A 20,809-nucleotide genomic window follows, 5' to 3' on the forward strand; every position below is an offset into this window, starting at 1 on the left:
AATCAACTTATACAAATTAGTTTTTTAAAAAACCTGCAAATTACGAATTAATCATGAATTGTTGTATACCAGCTGTTGGGATAGTCTTGTCATAGACTGATGAAACGTCCAAATCATATTTTTTAAAATCAATTATTTCAATCCACTAATAAGAATTAATTAATGTTTTAAATCAACATATTGTGATTTGAGTTTGATTTGCAGCCTACATTAAAATATAATTGAAAAAAAACTCAGTTGTTTTCATTCCACAGATAAGGAGAATTTTACTAAAAACTGTATATCAGCTATTGATCAGCCTGTTCTTAAGTAAATAAAATATATATTTGAAGTACTAAAAGTGATTCCAACCATCCTATTTAAAGTGACGCTTTGCTTCAAGTGATTACGCAATAAGTTTGAATTACAATTTATAACTGCATAGATTGGCTCATTCCCATTACATATAATTTGCAGATAAAAGAAAATTAAAAACCGATTCATAGAATTTATGATTTGAAATGGATTGGTTTAATCCATTTCAAATCATAAATTCTATGAATCGGTTATTCATTGGTGGGCAGGGCCAGATTAACCTATAGGCACACTAGGCATGTGCCTAGGGCCTACGAAATTCAGGGGCCTACGAAAAACTTGGGAGAAAAAAATTTGTTAACAAAAATAATTTAGCTTTAAATTAATCTCACCATCAATTTCGCTGTTTTTTTTTTGCTGGTTTGTTGTTGTATTGTTGACGTGAAGTGTTTACATAGTTATCGATCGAACTAATCATAATGGTATTATCGATATCAACTGCAATATCGGCAGTATGTCGGTATTGCAGATAAAGTTCGATAAACAAATTTGTACATTAAAATCCATATTAATAAAAATGTAAAAAAAAAATATGCAAGAAAATTTTAGCATATATTTTGAAAAGAGGGAAGGTGGGGAGGGCCCAAAAACCGCTATGCCTCGGGCCTACGAAAGGTATAATACGGCTCTGTGCCTAGGGCCTACGAAAGGTATAATACGGCTCTGTGCCTAGGGCCTACGAAAGGTATAATACGGCTCTGTGCCTAGGGCCTACGAAAGGTATAATACGGCTCTGTGCCTAGGGCCTACGAAAGGTATAATACGGCTCTGTGCCAAGGGCCTACGAAAGGTATAATCCGGCTCTGTTGGTGGGCAAAATAAAATTTCAAGTCAAACTTCTTTCACACGTTTATTTAAATTTATTACTTTATTGTTCGAATAAAGTAAAAGTAAATTTGTTTTCAAAAAGCTTGAGTCGTTTCATCTTCTTTTTGAGAAATTGGGTTATTGGTTTAGAATTTGATATTTGATTCACCATTGAAACACATTTGATCCTTTTGCTTGCATCCTACTCTTTTGATTCCGAGTTATGCAGTTAATTAAATCTGTTCCAAGCGATAGAATGACGCAGCTCAAAATCACGCGACTTCAGTTTAAAATCAAATGGAATGTTCAAGGTGACTTTTGTATTTCAAGATCCTTTAGTTGTAATACGAATATTATTGGAGAAATATTTATCGTTGAAGAGTGTATACTGTTCTTCAGTTTCGAATTATAATTCTAAATTCGATGGGTAAAATCGTATGGGTTGGCTTATTTTTATTTGCGAATCGGCTTATTCGAATTACTATTTTTTTAATCCAATATCCTGTTTTGTGTATTCTTATCCATTCAATAAATTCTAAAATTCTGACCTTTTATAATATAATAACAAAATAACTTGACTGAAGCTGTGTTATTCATTGAAGTGTAAGTAAATGTGAAATAAGTTTGGTTAAAAAAGAGCCGCAATTTTCACAGCGGCAACACAACCCTATAGATCTCGTTTGTTCTTAATTAATAGAGTAAACTACAGCGTCTACTGTCTTAACTACTAGAGAAAACATTTGCCTAGACTAGTAGAGTTGTTACTGTGAATGACCGCAATTGATGGCTCTTGACTTCTACTGGTGAATGTTGACAATCACATAGTCGCTTTAGTAAATGTCCGAAATATATACTAAGTATCGCTAAGTACCACTGTCTGGTATTTCCCCAGTATTCCATACATTGATGTTTTTTAAGGTTTAGTGCCACTGCCCGGTATACCCTATAATGATATTTTTTAGGGTTCGGTACCACCGCCCGGTATAAATTTGTCTGGTACTCCGAACACTAATGTTTCTCCTACTCTATCCTCAGCAGATATTAAAATATGGAACAAATGTAATAATATCAACGAATAAATTAATATTAAATCGGATCTAACAAATATTTCTTGCATTCACCAAAGCGACTATGTGTTTGTTAACATTCACCAGTGAAAGTCGACATTCTCATGATTTGGTCTCATCATTCACTGCAACAGAGTTAAAAGACAGTGTTTCCCTTGACTAGCAGAGTAAAGACAGCAACAGCCTTAACTAGTAAACGAGGTTTGTCTCCATGAAGTAAACTTCTGAAGGCAGTCTCTATGAATTTGATTGCAGCATTATGAGAATGTTATCTTAGTTTGTTCTTGACTAGCAGACTGAGTAAACTGCAGAGTCGGTCTTGTTTTGCAAAATAAACGAGTTATGATTTTCTTAAACTAAACTTTCATGGCTAGCTTACTAAGCAAGGATTGATTGCGTAATAAAAACATTTCACACTACGAGCTTAACACCTAACCACACTACGAGCTTATCAAAAACATTTCAATGTCACCTTGACTTGTTTTTGACTAACTTAGTAAATAAGGTTCGACTTCATAGAATAAACTTTCACAGGCAGACCCCATGAAGTTTAGAGGAATCTTTTTCTTCTTTACGAACCATGAACCAGAGTCTGTTTTCCACAACCAGTATGAAGAATAGCTTATCTCGTTAATTAGAAATCAGCATTATTAATACTAGAATCATTATGTCGTTTTTTAGCCCATTAAATCGTCTTAATTTCATTTTACTTTACCATCTGGATCTTGTCTAGAAATGTGGGGGTCCTAAGTACAAAACTATCAGGACCCCTCTGGTCTCAACTTCAAACAAATTTTCTTGCTTATTTGTGAAGTGCCTTTAAATTATTTATGACATAAGTAAATTACGATAGATTAGTATATTTGAACTTACATTTAATACAATTTTTGCTAACTCATAATTCAATCAGACAATTCTTAAAAAAAAAATTCAAAAAAAAAAGTTTTTTGAAACATTTAGGGGTGCCTAGGTCTGGGATTCTCATGCCTTACGATAATTCAGGCACTGCTTACCATTTACTAACAATTGTTATTTACCATTAATTTATATTCCATTTTACTGTATAACTAGTTTTTTTATTCATTCAATTTATATAAACTGTAATGTTTTATGAAATTCCGACTTTAAGCAGACTGTATAAATTAACACTTCAAAGAACTTAACGTTTATAAACTAAAATATTACATTAAAAAATTATTAAATTGTAATTTTTTGCATACTGTATAAAATAATACGTTACAATTCAACTTTTATGTAATGAAATTTAAACTTTATTTTATTTTAATTCTGAAAAACTTTTCTATGTCACTTTCTAGTGTTTTCTTCCTCGCCATTAACCTACCAAAGGTTAAAAAGTAATTTTATATGATTAAAACCGAATCACAAGTTTATCCACTTTATTCCAGCCTATGAAACTTTAACATCGTTGGAAAAGTCAGTAACTAATAACATTTTTATAACCAGGATTCTTGTATCTGTTTATGACTCGCATCAAAACCTCCTTTTTCTCTCTCTCTTCGGGAAAAAAACTAGAAAAAATCATGTAACTTAGTTTTGGAAACTTATTTGGAAGAGAAAAAAAAATGGGCATTTCTCTGGGGATTTTCAGGAGTTTCTAAGCGGGAACATAAACTGGAGATATACCTCCAGATGAGTTTTACTCCCGCTTATTTATTCAGTCTCCGTTCCCTCCCCCCTTACTCGTAAAACAAAACTCAAGGTCACCTCTATACTTTTTGACATACATTTGTTGAAGAAATTACTTTCACCGCAAAATTACTTAAGAATTAAATTTTTTTTATGTGAATAATTTTGACTTTTTTTTAAAAAAAGAAAAAAATAGAGTTTTGCATTTGTTAGGGTAAAAATAGAAAGCTGGATACAGCTTGTTTAAGAAAATGGATACAGCTCGAGATGATTGTTTAAAAATATCTCGAAATGCAATGCTTACGAAAATGGATATAGTTGTTAAAAATGCGTGTTTGAGACAATGGACGCAGCATTTGATTTCGTTTATCAAGTTTTTATGACAAAGGGTTATGTAAATTTATAATAATGGTACAGGAAAACCTCTCGAGAGTGACCACTCTCCGTTCCATAGTAAAATGGCCGTTGCTGGAGGTGGTGGCTTCAAAATGACTATCGAAGTCGCATGATTTTTCGAAAGCTATTTTTATTTTAACCAGTGTCATTTTCTTGCTGATGTGCTTGCTGCAGTGTCATTGTCTTCTTTTAACAAGTGTCATTTTCCTTCATGATTCCACTTCTGTTGGCATCGTGAAAAGACTGATCAAAATTTTGCATCTCTGAAAAGAATTCCAACTGATAAAAATTATGTGTAAAAACAAATTTACCAACTGTGAATGATAAAGCTATTTTAAAATAAATAAACAATTATCATTTACGTTTATATGCTAGAAATTACTTAGCTTTAAAAGATGAGAAGAGGTTTGTTTGAGATGCTTGTTTTTCTAAAATAACTTTTTTTAAAAATTTAACTTTCAACTTTAAAAGTTAATCATAGATAGCATCTTCTTTAATGCCCTCTGACTGCAACGTGAGGTTGTATCGTCAAAAAGAGCATTCTAAATAAGTACCTCATACTAATATTTTGAATACATTTTAATCTACTTATTTGTTTTATTAAATTTTGTGTTTTGATATTTCTTTCGTGTTTCCCTATTCGACCTTTTTCGCATTGGGTGCAGGTGTTTACCCGGTTGAAAGGAAAGATTTTAAGGGTCTCTCCTAAAGGTTTTCCTCAACACAAAAACTATGAGAAAATTCCGTGCCTCCCAAAAGGGGTCGCTACAGAGAGGTGGTCTTTCCTGGAGTTTTTAAAATTCATTTAATGTTCTGATACAAAAAAAGAAAAAAATGCGAGAAAAATCGCCTCTGCTGTAACGCATCCAGCCAACCAGACCCTTCATTCCGGGACTTTAACTTCTAATGATAATGATTAGAGTTGAAAATGTAAGGAAAGATTAGTACAAAACAAATTCATAGATGCTTCCGAAATTGGAAGCTTGCAGACTGGTTGCATCTTCTTGGTGCAGTTGTTCTTGTCGTTAACAGTAGTGGAAATTGATACAACAAACAGATAGCAGTCTGCGATTTACTAAGAGTAAAAATTAAACAAAAATACTCATAAGTCGAACAAATTTGAAAAAAATAACCACGCCAAGTTTTCTTATTGCTAATATTTTGGCATTTTACTTGCCATTTTGTAGATAACATGCAGTGCCATCTTTCAGTAAGTTTTGGAACTACAGTACACTCTCGATTATCCGTGTGCGGATTATCCGATTTGCGGATTAACCGTGCTCATTCCGGAATCACGCAAAAAATATAAAGAGAAACATTTTCAAGATTAAAAAAATTTGATTCATCAAGTTATAACACTACCAAATTTTTGGAAGCAATATTCGTTATTGGATTGCAGTATATAGAATATCAGCAACATGGTCAAAGGTAAAATCGTCTACGTTATCACGATCTTGGAGAAAGATCATCCCGCTTGATGAACAATCCTCTTCAGATGTTCAAGAAAAATATGATAACAGCATTCTCGAACATGCAAAAGAAATCTAAGGTTTAGAAATTCTTGATGAAGAAAATTTAGAAGATTGGTTTCAAAATGATGCATGTGAGCATGGCTTCCAGTATTTGACAGATGAGGACATCGTTATGTTGTTAAATCACTTAATGATGATAGTAACTGATGCAGAAGATGTTGTAAATGAATGAAATACAATTTCTCATTCTACTGCTCTGTGGAAGCTTTATTAGATTATATGGGAGGATTTGATTACGGTGACATTACTGCGGTTCGTAAAATATGTGTATCGATGTATGGCGAGGACGCATTACACATTTTTTAAAAAGGAAAATTCCTAGTTTGATGATATGCATGCAAATGCCAGTAATTTTTATATTTTTTGTACTGATATCTAATTTTTCTTTAACAAAAGGAGTTTTCGGATTATCCGTGTTTTTCGATTGTCCGTGCGACCTGTCCCGGTGATTAACCCGGATAATCGGGAGTGCACTGTATTTTCGTAGTTACCTTACACGAGTTAAAAACATTTACGTGCAAAAAAAAAAAACCTTCAACTCAACTTTGTCTCATATTTCGCTTTTAAAAAATACTTAATTAGACAAATTGTAATGTGTTATACACAAATAAATTTTGCTTCAAGTTGATTTGGCTGCGTTGTAAGAACTAGAGTATCTATTGTAACGCCCAAGAACTTCAGTCCTTTGATTTTAACATATGTATTAAAAGTAATTATTACAAAATTAAATTTGAGAATTAGATATCATTGAGCTTTCGTAATTAGTTTTTTGTTGATATAACGCTTAAAAACACAAATGTAAATTTTTTTATTTAAAAACCTACGCGTGTGTCAGATTCGTACACCCTCTTTAGTGGAATAAATGGCTGGAATTGCTAACAGAGAGAGGATTTAATTCGATAGAGAGGTTACGTCACGCTGGAGAGAAATCTACAGTTAAGTTTTTAATGACTTTATTTCTATACCATATTTCTCAAATGTTTGGAAATCATTAATGTCTGTTAGTTTTGAAGTGTTACTGTCGTATCAGTTTTAAATGAAGTCATAATTGTAAGGATTACTTTCGTGATAAGTGTAAAAAGAAAACAACTTTCGATGGAAACAGTTTTTTAAATTCTTGTAAGTAGAAGTAGTTGATAGAATATGCAGTTCTGTTAATTTTTGTTGTTGTTGTTAAAAGTCATTTTGTAAAGTAAAATATTTGTATATTTCTTTCGAACAAGCAGTAAAAGAATCTGATTGTTTTATATTTTAAGTGACAGTTACTATTCATACCTTTAGCTTGACGTAACTTCTGTTTTATATTTTAAGTGACAGTTACTATTCATACCTTTAGCTTGACGTAACTTCTTTCGGATTAAATTATTTCAGTTTTATCCACCCCAGCCTTTTATCTTATTGATTATAGCATACAAATCTAACACAAAAACGCCTGTAAATTTTAATAGAGATGTCTAAACTGACTTCTCTTATCTGTCCACTATCAATCCATCAGTGATTCAATGATCAACAGAAAACTCTCTATCAAGCTTTTGAATCTTAATTATTTCTACGCTGGTCTACAACGTTGCACAATTAAAAAAAGACTGGTTTTATTAAGGTGCAGAAAGTGCCAGACAATAGGTCATCACCAAAACACACATACTGAGTCATACTGTTATTGTGCGAAGTGCGGATACAAAGGTCATAGTATCGAAAATTGCACAGAATTCTGCATAAACTGCCACTCATCCAACCAAGACTCCAATTTAAATCTGGACTGTAATCACAGAGCCTCCTCGCCTTCCTGCCCAACTTACTTGCACGAACTGAAAGAGCTACGTCAATCCAATCAAGTCTATACACATCCCTACTAAAAAGACATATATATTTTTGTTTATTAAGATTTCTCTATATCTAGTAATACTTTCATCTCTATTAGTTTTTTTTAACGCTATATTTTTTTTTCTCTTTCTTTCTTAGTAATTTATTTTAATCATTTCTTTTTAATAATTTCCCGTTTCACATGTATATTTTTTTGGTCTTATTTTTTCTTAAATTCCACACTTTCAGTAAAAAAAAAAATTTTTTTTAAATATCATGTCATATAGGCTGGAGTGGAGCTGGATTAGTAGCCAAATCTTGGGCTATATGGTTAAGGGTTTTTCATAACCTAGGTACATGCCCAGTGCTTGGAGGAAAGAAAAAAAAAGTGATTCAATGAATTACAGATAGCAACCACAAAATATACGTTTATATTAGAATAAATATGAATTGGAATAGTGTAAACGACGATTGATTGATTGATTTCCCTTAGTGACATAGTTTAGCTTCTGGCTTGGACATGTTTATAAAATTTTACTATTTGTAATTTTGAAACATTGTTTCGAATGAAATTTAATGTCACAAAGATTACTGCCGTAATTTCATATTGAATTGTAGTTTGCTATTTACACCAATGTTTCATTGGTATTTATTGGAATTTAAAATACTACGACACAACCAATGAAGAGTGTCAAAAGTTCTCGGCGATTGTTTAAATATTTAAACTCATAACTGTGAAAAGTATTTTTTTCCCTCTCACTTGTTTCATTTTAATGTCTTATTCTCCTGTTTAGGTTTGAGTACAGCTCTTGTGCCTATGTATCTTTCAGAAATTTCACCCGTCGGTTTAAGAGGAGGACTCGGTAAGTACAGATTGTGCTCTTTTAATCTCATTTTATTTTATTTTATAACAGTCGTTGAACAGTCTATCCAATTTTGGGTTCACGACTACCAATGTTCAACTCCGTAGCCTTGACATTTTGAACTTATTCCAGATGATAAGGGAACTCCTGGATCAAGTATTGGGGGAAATAATTTGTGGAGGACTTTTTGACCCGCATTTGCGTTACATGGAGAGGAAAACCACGAAAATATTCCATGGTTTGTCTAGTGGAAAGGGGACTCTATCTCATGATCCATTTACCACTGAGGATATTTTATGTCAGCACTGTGGTCGGTGCGAGCCGGGTGCGGAATTCGTGTCGACCAGTCTGGGATTCGAACCCGGATCATTTTGACCTCATTTACCGAAATTAGTTTAATAAAGGTTGAACTGGATCAGTGACTTAACTGTTACATATCAATAAGTTTCCTAAAACTCAAATGAACGGCCAAGAAACTAATGTTGCTTTTGTCTGGTTGATAACGCTGGCTTAATCTGTCTGCTGCGCTTTGTCACTAGTTCCGGTTAAACTTGGGTAAATCCTTTTGTAAAATGAGATATTTTCCTTAAAATAGGATTCATCAAATTTAACCTAAACTAATAATTGTCATCACTCAGATAGGTTCCTAATAATCACTTATGCATCCTTGTTTCATAATTATGATAAATCAAAGGGAATATTTTAAGTCATAAATAAAATCAGAAGCAAATGATTTATTTCAAAATAGTTGTTTTTAATGTACTGAATAATTTCGAAGGCCCTTTATTCACATCAAAATCGAATTTGCAATTCCAGATCTGCTGATGATACTTAATATCTAACCTCAATGTGGAGGAGTAGCACGTTGTACATACTAAACAAGGAAGATATCTTTTTCCCCCTCAAAACAAACATTCCAAACACACAGTAAACATTACCTTATTCACAACACTAAATTATTAAGTTAGGTACTAAAATATGATTTTTCTTATTATTGTGTTGCCTACGATTTTTAATACCAAGAACAGGGAGATTTCGCATTTTTACGTCAGCTAACGTACGCTCCCGTAAGTAAGTTAGAAGTAACTTATCTTAACGTTATGCTGCCGTAATTTACGCTACAAAGACAAAGCTACAAGCACTGTGTTTATATCTGTTGAATGGTGCTTTCTGCTTAAGCCAAATTTTGAACTAAAAAAATGGATATGGAATCTAATTTGAAGAAATGTATTGATAAAATTTAGAAACTAATCGTTGTTCTGAAACAAATTGAATAGTTCAATTAAAAATATAATTTAATTGGTTTTCGTTTAATATTATGGTTGTCTAACTGCACTAGTTCCATAAGAAACTAAGTATATTTTCGCTATTTTAAAATTATATATTACCTATATTTTAACTATAAAATTTATATAAAATAAGTGTTAAATGATCAGTCGAAGTTCAATAATCATTTTTTGAAGTATTAATAGTAGTAATAATAATAATCTGCATCCTATATCGCTGCATTCATCAAAATCTATAATCTACCCAATTTTTCTGCTCACAGATCTGTAGTTTTACGTAGAGCAGATCATCTAGAATCGTACGCCACAGCTTTAAAGAAATGGTCTGCATCCATTTGTAAATGTTTGATTTGATTTAGTGGTCAAAATTAGAATGATATTCCACTACGCTGTAACCTACGGATTTTTGCAAAATCTCTTATTTTCACATAAGTTTGGTATTTTTTCACGGCTGCATGAGCATTTCACTAGAACCGACGCATGCGCACTGGAAGGGGTCTTGCGGTTAATATCACAAGAGTTGAGACGTTTCATCAAATTAATTTTAAGTAATGAGCAAGCTTGTATACAGACGATTGCAATTAATTTCAGCTTTGATATAACATTTAAAATTTTATTTTTTTTACTCAAACTGGAGAATTTCTTACCTAAATCATTTACGAGGAGAATATTTTTATTTAGATAGATTACGGTTACATTGACAAAATTAACGACAGCACCTATTCTCTTCGTAAAAATTTTTTTTAAATGAGCACTACGCAGAGACAAAAGGAAAATATTCTAAAATTTTTGATACGTCATGGTTTTCAGCTCTACTTAATGCACTTTATGATAATGGAAAGAAATCACACTAATTGCATTTTGTACTCTTCATCTCTGTCTAGCGCGTCACCGCTATTCTTGCTAAATGTATATCTTTCCCACTCCATTTTGAGTTTTACTATGAACGGATCATTCTCCGATGAAAAAAGTAGTTTTTGCTTTTTGAAAAATACAAATTCTGACGCTTAAACATTAACCATGAACGTTGAATAAATCGATTTTTTAACAGTCTTCCTGAGTGCAAACCTTTATAAAACTTAGTTTTACAATGATTTATTCTGTTCTCTGGAACGAAGATGGCTGATATATCATGTAATATCGATATAGTTCTAACATCGCGATAACGATATTTTAAAATGTATTCTTACGAGAATACTATACGATTGAATATATAAGAATTGAAAGTATTATAATTATAGATAAAAACAATATCGCGAATAATAATGATAAATTCGCTATTATAATTAATCACGATAATTATCAAACGTACCGAAATGACAGACCGCTATAATATCGTGATCGTTAGCAGATATGTTAATCTCTCAAATAGAATTATCGAATACGATAATATCGCCATAATTATTTACACGATAATATCGGAGTATTATCGATCATGAAAATTATCAAATTTTGTATTCTATCGGGAGTATCGATAAATTTGAGCAACGCATGTTCTGACAAATGTAACTTGATGGAAAACATAGCGATATATCGTAAAATATCTATATTTCCTGACGATGTATCGCGATATTCAAATATTTAATAAGACCTTGCACTACTCGCCAGGAGGCTGTACGTTGGTAAAGTTACTTTTTAATCCCCCGTATTTTCGTAATTTAAAATGTGTGTTCGTTCTTTAAGAAAAACGTATCATTTTGAAAACGACTACCATGTTCGGGGGGGGGGGTTCTTTTCAATTCGAATACAAAAGGAAACATAATATTGAAGCCAGTGATTAAACATTTTGTAACGGCCGAAAAGAATTTTTTTCCTGGAAAAAATAAAACTTTTTTAAAACGAAGAAAAAGCCCAAACATATTCTCATCTAAATAAAGAGGGCGCAACTTTTTAGGAGGCTTAAAGCCCGTATGCATACAAAACAACTTCACCGTCGGGAGCCAAGAATTAAATCCCCCCCCCCCCTTTTCAGAGAGACAGTGATTTTTTATTTTCTCTTTTTTAGTAATTTAATTCCGAAAGTAAAGAGAATCTTTTTTTTTTCCCCTTTCGAACTTATTTGTTCTTATACCTTTTATAACCCAACCAACCATACATTGCTCTAACCTGCCATTTCTCTTTTCATTTTCAATTTTCTTTTTTATGTACTGTTTGCGAGCGTATCTAAGTTCTTTTTTTTATTCTTTCTTTTATTTCAAAAACACCCTCAGAACTTTTCCGTATTTTTTCTCATTTAAAATGCCCTTAGTGGTTTCAATACGCACGTTCGAAATGCAAGCTGTGGCGAAAAAGAAAATAACCAAAATCGACTATTGGCTGATTTAACGGCGATAATTAATCCAGTTTGGCAACCGGGAGATTTAAGAAGAAAAAAAGTTCTATTTTCTTTTCTTTCATTTGAATTGAAGATTCCGTATTGGAGGCAAATGCAATTTTACAGTTCCGAAAAAACGGAATCTGCATGCTAAATTTAACGTTGCATGGTTAACGGAATGTAAGGTAAATTCTGATTGCGCATGCACGTTCGCGTAATGTAACTAACTCAATGAAAAAAGCATACAGAAGAGGTTTTTCTCGAAGTACATGTTTAAAAGTTACCATTTATTGATCAAATTTCATTAAATTGGACAGAAAAAGTTAAATTGCAATAAAATGATTTAATAAACTGAAAGATTTGACTTTAAAATTAGCCATACAACGAAATGGAAAATTTACTTTAAGTTATTTTGTTATACATTTTCCCGACTTTCATGACTAAACACTAACTATTACATCCATAAAAGTTAATTACAAAAGAGCTATATGCCTCTACGCTGCACCAAACTCAAATGATTATTGATTGCTACGTACTCACTGAAAAAAAAACTGCACTAAAGTTCGTTGGTCATATATAAATGTATAATAGATGTGAAATTAATAATTTAACTGAGCTTGATAATTACTTCCAGTAATTAAAATCATTCAAGTCTGATAAGTTAATGTAATTAAAATCTAGTATCTGAGTTGGTTTGTTCACATCTTTAGAAATGACAACAATAATTCAAAGAAAATAAGCTTTTTACGAGCCTGAGGGAAAAAAGAAGAGAGGCAAACCTCATAAGAGATGGTTCGATGAAATGGAATAGTGACTGAGTAGTGTAGGCGTGGTGGTAAGTACTGGCGTCGGTTAGATAGCGAGGAAATAAGCTGGTTGAAACAGTCAAGGCCAGAAACGGGCTGCAATGCAGGTAGAAGAAAATATTAAACTTGTATGTTTGATGAATTTACGTAAAAAGTAGATCCAATTATTTTTAATCCGTTGAGGGCCGTGATCAGATACGTAATCCGACGATTCTCCATTCTCGACCCATGGAATCATATATGAAACGAACCTTTAGCACTCTAACTGCCCAAAATCACACGGACGCGTTCTCAATTCCGTATTGTTACCTATTCTTTGTGATCACCGAAGTCAAGCATCACAGACTGTGGTCAGTGTGCGGGTGGAGGACCACTTTGACCAGTCTGCGAAGGGACCGAGGGTGTGCGGTATGGGTCCTCGTTAAACTGTTCTACCTTTAAGTGCTCGACTTCACGTGCTGGTCGTCGGACTACCGAAGCGGGGTAGCCTCTGCAGAGGATCAAAATTGTGATGGCATGTCTTCGGATCATCCTCAGGGATGTTTCCCAGACCGTCGCCAAAAGCCCATTGTGCAGCTCTAGCGCGACGTAAATAAACTACAAACCATTCGTTGTTACATAAACTTCCGAAGCGTGTTGACTTTCATCTTCCTTTTACGGGCCATCAAGGGGTTAAAACAAATTAATTTAAATTAGATTTAAAGGTTACATTTTCTCCTGAACCATACCCTAAGAAATTTCGAAGTGGTTCTGTGTTTTCTTCCCTTCTATAATGGCAAAAAAATATCCTTTATTTAAATTCATTAGTTAAATCATTCTGTATTTAATTTTGTTTATTTTTTAGTTAAACAATAAATGTATTATTGGATATTTCTGAATGAATTGTGATATTCTGAAAACACAACTTGTTGAGTTAATGGTACCTTCGAGCATTTTATTCAAAAGGAATGAAAAATAGAGTTTTAAAAATAAAAAAAATCGATCATTTTTCTTTCTGCCAGCTGCTTTAAGGGTATTTGAAATCTGAGAATGGGTTTTTCATATACTCAAAAAGAATAAGGTTTTAAACGGACGACTGAATAAAAGAAAAATAAATAGCAGAAAATTGATCTCTGGGGACAACGAAAAGTGATAGTTTTTTATTATTTTCTTTCCTCCTGTATTTGCTTTTCGTTTTAACAGTTCTTCGCTATTCTTCTTGGCGCCTTTCGTGTAAGAATTCTACACCTTGAGTTTTAAAAATGGGCGAACAAGAACCTTTTCGCGTTTAAAGATTTCGATGTTCTTTTCTTTAGAATCTTTGGAATTTTCTCATTAATCTGTTCTGTTTTATATTGCTTTTTTACCCACCCGTCCCCCCTTACTAGCTTAACTTGAAAGGGGATATCTTTGGAACGTTTAATCTTTTTAATGCAGCTTTTGGGACGGAATTATTATTTTTTCGTCATTTTGTCTTCGATCAATTCACCTCGAGTCTATGTTATTCATTTAGTTAATTCTTCTTTTATTGCGATGTTGTTTATAGCATGTACTGATCATTGATAATAGACATTGTATATTAGCTAAAATAGTGAAAACAAACCTGTGTACATTTCATTTTATTAGATATTCAATAGTCGTCGCATGTAGGATTGTGCATTAAATTCTCTTCGGTTACCATAGAAACTGTAAAAAGAGTATGTGAGCACATAAATGGAGGGGGGAGATTATGATGCGGATAAATTTGCTGACACTATAAAGGGAGGACCGACCCATACTGATGTAAGACTCCAAAATCCCTTTATGTTCAATTTTTTTTAAATAAAAAATAATTAGAAAAAAATTATATTTGAATAATTTTCCAATTTGGAATAAAAAATAAATTTGCGGATAGAAAAAGTTGGAATTTCTTCAGAGAATAACAAAAAATTGCAAAAACAATTTTTATGATATAAATGTTTTTTTACGTAAAGTTGCATCTTTTAATGTTTTTTTACGCAAAGTTGCATCTTTTATTTAAATGTAATCCTAAAATTTTTAAAACTCAACAACTACAATGAAAATTAAAGACAAAGCAACCAAAAAAAGGATAGGAGGGATTTTTAGGGAGGTCTCTTCTGTAAAAATTTAAAAAGTGGTAATAACTGTTTCATAAAATTATCGTAAATTTTAATGGTTTTGATTTCATGATTATTATAAAGTTTGTCTGAGCCGTGATGGTTCAGAGGATTGAGCTTTCGCCTTCCGATGACGTGAACAGGCTTCGAATTACAGCAATGACGGATTGATACGAATTCCGCACCTGACTTGCACTGAAGCTAAGCCGGATGCGGAATTCGTATCGACTGGGAGTCGAACCCGGTTCGCCTCATTGGAAGGCGAACGCTCGATCTCCTGAGCCATCGCGGCTCCGGCATTATTATTTGGCACCAAAGAGTTTTTAAATTGTACCTACTTAAGGTTAGACTACAGATACTGTTTTTTACATTTTAATTGGCATGTTAGTTGGCGCCATAGGTTTCGGGAATTTGGTGACGTAGTACTGAATTCAGGTGGATATAATTCCTCAGATGTGAGAGCTTTTCTATATCAAATTGGTGAGCCGTTGTGGCTCAGGGGATATAACGTTTTCCAATGAGCTGAACCTGGTTCGAATCCCACCGATGGCTAGCCGATACTGATTCCGCATCCGGCTCGCTCCGAATACAGTGCTGACTTAAAATATCCTCAGTGGTTGACAGATCTTGACTTGCAGTCCCCTTGCTAACCATGGATGGTTTTCATTGTTTTTCTCACCATCTCACCAAGCGCAAATGCGAGTTAGTTCCATCAAAAAGTCCTCCGCGAAGGCAAATTTCTCCCAATACTTGATCCAAGCGTTCCCTTGTCTTCTAGATTGGGTTCACAATGAGAAGGTTGCGGATTTGAACATTAGTAGTCGTAAACCCAAAAATTGGGTCGGCTGTTCAAAGACGGTTATAGAATAAAATATATGAAAGGGGTTTTTCATATTTTTTCTGGTTTACGAATCGATTTTTAGTATTTTTTTCAATTATTAATCGAATTTTTTTTTTAATTATTTTGATTTCAATTAATTATTTTTTTAATAATTTCAGGAAACACTCTGTTATAATTGATAGCCCATTTGATAGCCATCAGCAGATACTTTCCTAAAATTATTTTTTCAAAAATTAATAACTAATAAAAATAATTCTAAAAAATATTAAATTTATAATTGTTGACCAAAAAAAAAAAACTTTAAAAAAAACCTTTGTAACAGTAGAGCTCTCACATATGAGGAGTCATATCCACTATGGACGAATCCTCTAGAATCCCGAAATCCCTGGCACTGAATTCTCAACATCCAACTATTCGTATAACACTTGATTGGCTTATAATTTTCAATGGGATACCTGTAAGTGACGTAGTGTGTCTATTTCTCGAGCCTGATTGGTTGTTAAAATGATACCAAACGATTTTTAAGTATTTTGTAAATTTCTTTTCTGATCTTATCCACTGAAACTGAAAATTTAATTCTTCGCGAAGGAAATGCTGCTACGCAGAAACTATAAGAAATGCTTAATAATGTATAAATTGTATTCTTTGTCTTTATTGTAAACCTCCACTAAGTGCATAACATTTGTTTTAATTTTGCAGGTACTCTGAATCAGTTGGGCATAACAGTGGGTCTTCTCCTGTCCATGGTGCTCGGTATCAATGAAATTCTTGGTACAGAAGAGAAATGGCCTTACCTCTTCGGTAAAACACTTTTCTTCTTCTGATACAACATAATCACATGGTGATGTTATAGGTTCCCAGGGGGTGTTCCACGAAACCCCAAGGTTCCGTTGAGTCCCGCGAGTTAGTAGGGGAGAGTGGGGTCAATTGTAACATTTTTTACTTAACTATTTTTAACTAACAAAAAATCCAATATATTATTAGTATTAATTGACAGACGAATAAAGTAGACTATCCTCTACTAGAAAATAAATATATACCTTATTTTAAATGTTATTATATTAGTTATTAACAATTTTTGACAGTCGTGCAGTTGTTACAATTGTCCCCACTTACGGGGTCAATTGTAACAGTTCATAAATTCAACTAAAACATAGTCAATTATACATATTATCATAGTTGTGATATATTTTTTTATTGATCAAAATAGTAGTCATATTTTAGGAGGAAAAATAGTAAAAATAATTATGAGCAGAGACCTAAAGGGTTAAACTTTTAACTTTAAGGGGTTAAAAATTTTAATTTATGCTGTGAAAGGTGACAAATAAAATAATGCACATGCAACATAATATAAATGATATAAGAAACTATTGGTGGTTCTTAAAGAGTTAAGTAATGGTTTGTAAACATAAGATTATTTATTTTCAGCTGTTACAGTCGTCCCTTTACTTATTGTTACAATCGTCCCCAAGTCGCCATTTCAGCTTCATTTGTCAAAAACAATGCTTGTTAATTAACAAAACTAATCTTTTTTTTCTTAAAATGTTAATTAAGGTGTCCACTTACATATTCGGTTAATAATTTTTATTTGTTTAAACAAAATTACTTTGTTACAATATAATATTCTAATACCAAAAAAAGTACTTACGTAGCGTGAAAATATCTTTTGTGATGTAACTCTTTCAAAAGTACATAAAAATGGTTGCCAGCAGGGGTGTACATGTATATTTATTAAATACACCTTGCGCGCCACCTAGGAACCAAATCTGGAACCCGACACTCGAAATTTTTACTCTGTTACAATCGTACCCTGTTACAATTGACCCCACTCTCCCCTACTCTTTTTACAAAAGTAGTATGTAGTGCGATACAAAAGAAAAACAGTAGTTTGTAGCTATTCCTGGTAACTACTTTTAATGTTAGTTTAAAAAAGAAAAGCAGTTCTAATGTATTGAATTGGATAGATTCAAATCTTCGTCGATGAATGCAATGAAAATAACCTTATGACTGCAGTTAACAGAAGTGACGTTATTTAAAAGTCGCATATTTTTGAACTTGAAATTATGAAAAATGGATATTTAATCACTTGGGTCACACTCGTGAAACATGGATGTTATTTCAAAGGAAAAGAACGTATTTTCGATGGACTTCATTTCTGAGAGCAAATGAAAGAGCGTTAAACAATTGAAAAATTTCAAGTATTTGATAATTTTACACTTTCAAAAATAAATATTCTTTGTCGAGAAAGGTTTAAAAACTTGAAGCGTTAACCTTAAAGTTCAAATTCGAAAAAAAAATGTTTAGGAATAACAAACTGGCTCGAGTATACATGTATATTTGGTATTTATTATTCCCTTACATTTAATGTAAGTTCGTCTCCTTAAAACAATGAAATGGTTACTGCAATTCCAAAATAGTTTGTAGTCGGTATATTTGAAAAAAGAAGTTGACTACATTTGTAAGAAAGTAATTGTAGAAAACTACGAAAATAATGTAGTTTTTTCGACCACTGATTTCGATACAACTTATAATTCATAATTTATTCAATCTTAGGGTTTCCTTTATGAAATTGTTTCAAGTGAAATAAAAATGGCATTTTTTTAAAAGAAAATATAATATTTCTAGTAGAAATATATTAAATAAAGTTTTGAAAGGAACAAGCATTTATGACATTCTAATAATTACATATTTCTAAATCGCGCTTTTCGTATCAAAATGAAATAATTTAATTCTTTAATCGAGACCTAATTTACGATTATTAATGATAAGACGAAGAAAACTCTTCATTCGTCTCATTAAATATTTTAAAAACAGCCTTTTATAGGCTATAACATTCAGGATTACTTTAATAAACTTCATTTATGAAGTCGTGGTTCCTCCGAAAGTAGGTTGATTATTTAGGGTTCCGTAGCCGAAAGAAATTGGGAACCACCATAGTGATTAATGAAGAAATTATATACTGCGACAACAGCTTAAAGAATAATCTTATGAGAATATTTTTATTTTATTTTTACTGCTCAATATCTAAACTTCAGTGTCAATGATAATTAGTTTATTTGACTGTTAGTTTTACATACCTATACATCAATACCAACTTGCACCGCTTCATAGAAAATGTTTTTAGTGATATTTAAATGCCTAATTCTAGATGTAGAGAATTTCAGTTAGTGATCTTGCTTACCACTACATAACCTCTAATTCAACAGTTTGAATGAAATGCAGTTATCGCTTGGGAGCCCTTTATTGTGTTAATGAACAGGATCAAAATTTTGCAAGCTTTAGTTTTTAATCCGATACCTTCATGTAAAATCTTTTTGCCGATAACGGGGAATAACTGTTTACATCGCTTCCATAGCCCTCTTTCTTTCCGCTTTTGCAACTAATTTCAAAATTTATTGAATATATACAGCACGATTCACAACAACCACTAAAATCTCTTTTTTGTTTTGAAAGGTGTGGCTGTGATTCCGGCCGCCCTGCAGTTACTACTCCTGCCCATCTGCCCAGAAAGCCCCCGTTATTTGCTCATCACAAAACAGCAGGAATACTCTGCAAGAGAATGTAAGTAATCATTTTATTAATAGTGCGCAACCCTCTTTCTTGATTGTTGAAATTTTTGAATTGCAACATTTTTAATTCATTTTGAAGAGTGTAATTTTATTTGGCAAAATACAAAATGTGAACGAAATCAGTCAGATAGTTCTCGTGAAATCAACTTTTAGATGTGCGACTTTCTTACAATTTGAACTCAAAAGCTATTTGTGCGAATGCTCGAAGTTATGATGTACTTTAATTCTTTAATTTCTCATTTTGTTATTTTCGACGTGAACGCAAATGCAATCTTATAAAAATAAAATTCTTTAGTAAAATTAGTTTTTCTGCACCAGTGAGTAAATGGTCATTTATTTGAAACAAAAATGCGGGGGAATATTGCATTAACTTTTGAACAAATTGGAATTAAGAAGAAAAACTACTTGGTGTATGTTTAAAATTGGCAATGACTTTTTCAGAACGTGAAAGTTCAACTGTGTAGTTACATGTCAGCGATGAGCCGACATAGTTTTTCTTTCCTATAAGTTTAACAGTTATTGATTCTCAAATATAATATAATAATCGAATCTTAACCTTTTTATTTTATCCTACACCCTGCACATTTTTCTATATACCGTCCAAACTTCAAGCTTCTAAATCTTGTAGTTTTTGTGCAGCGAAACAAAACGAAATGCAAAGTTGAACACCCCTCTAACAACGGGCAGCAACTCTTACGATTTTTTTGGTAAAGAGAGAAAAACTAACTATATTAGTATTAATTTTTAATAAACTAATTAACTTTTCTTCGTATTTAATCCCATTAATACTTTTCGACAACTTTAATCTTACAACAGAAAATGTTCAGTTTTTTTCCTCTCCTTTGTTTTGAGACTTTATCCATTTAAAGTCACTTAATTCGCACGACAACACACTCCGAAATAGGTTAATTACCTCTGCTTTTGTTGCTTATGTTTAAACTTCCATTAATTATATGAGTTGAATTCCTAAATACAAATTAATCCGCCTTCCTTTAAGTATGTCGGATAATACTTATTCGATGATTTGGTTATTCACCTTTGTTTTGTATTATAAGTTTTTCTTTATCGACTATCCTCCATTTCCAAATGTTGTAAAAAAAGTTTTATTATATATATATATATATATATATATATATATATATATATATATATATATATATATATATATATATATATATATATATATATATATATATATATATATATATATATATATATATATATATATATATATATATATATATATATATATATATATATATATATATATATATATATATATATATATTCATATATATATATATATATATATTCATATATATATATATTCATATATATATATATATATATATTCATATATATATATATTCATATATATATATATATATATTCATATATATATATATTCATATATATATATATATATAT

General features: G+C 31.9%; 1 protein-coding gene across 7 annotated transcripts in view; it reads left to right on the top strand.

Annotated features, from left to right (window-relative positions):
• The window catches only part of Glut1 (Glucose transporter 1), a 316,432-nt gene that overhangs the window by 269,504 nt on the left and 26,119 nt on the right, over positions 1-20,809 (top strand). For all 7 annotated transcript variants that reach the window (XM_043050490.3, XM_043050485.3, XM_043050487.3 and 4 more), the window contains 3 exons: positions 8,401-8,469; positions 16,512-16,613; positions 19,266-19,373. In XM_043050490.3, the coding sequence (XP_042906424.2) occupies positions 8,401-8,469; positions 16,512-16,613; positions 19,266-19,373 (279 nt within the window). The remainder of the gene's footprint in view (positions 1-8,400; positions 8,470-16,511; positions 16,614-19,265; positions 19,374-20,809) is intronic.

This window comes from Parasteatoda tepidariorum, chromosome 4 (assembly GCF_982258835.1).
Source record: "Parasteatoda tepidariorum strain Cologne lab strain chromosome 4, Ptep-v5.0, whole genome shotgun sequence".
Lineage (NCBI taxonomy): Eukaryota > Metazoa > Arthropoda > Arachnida > Araneae > Theridiidae > Parasteatoda > Parasteatoda tepidariorum.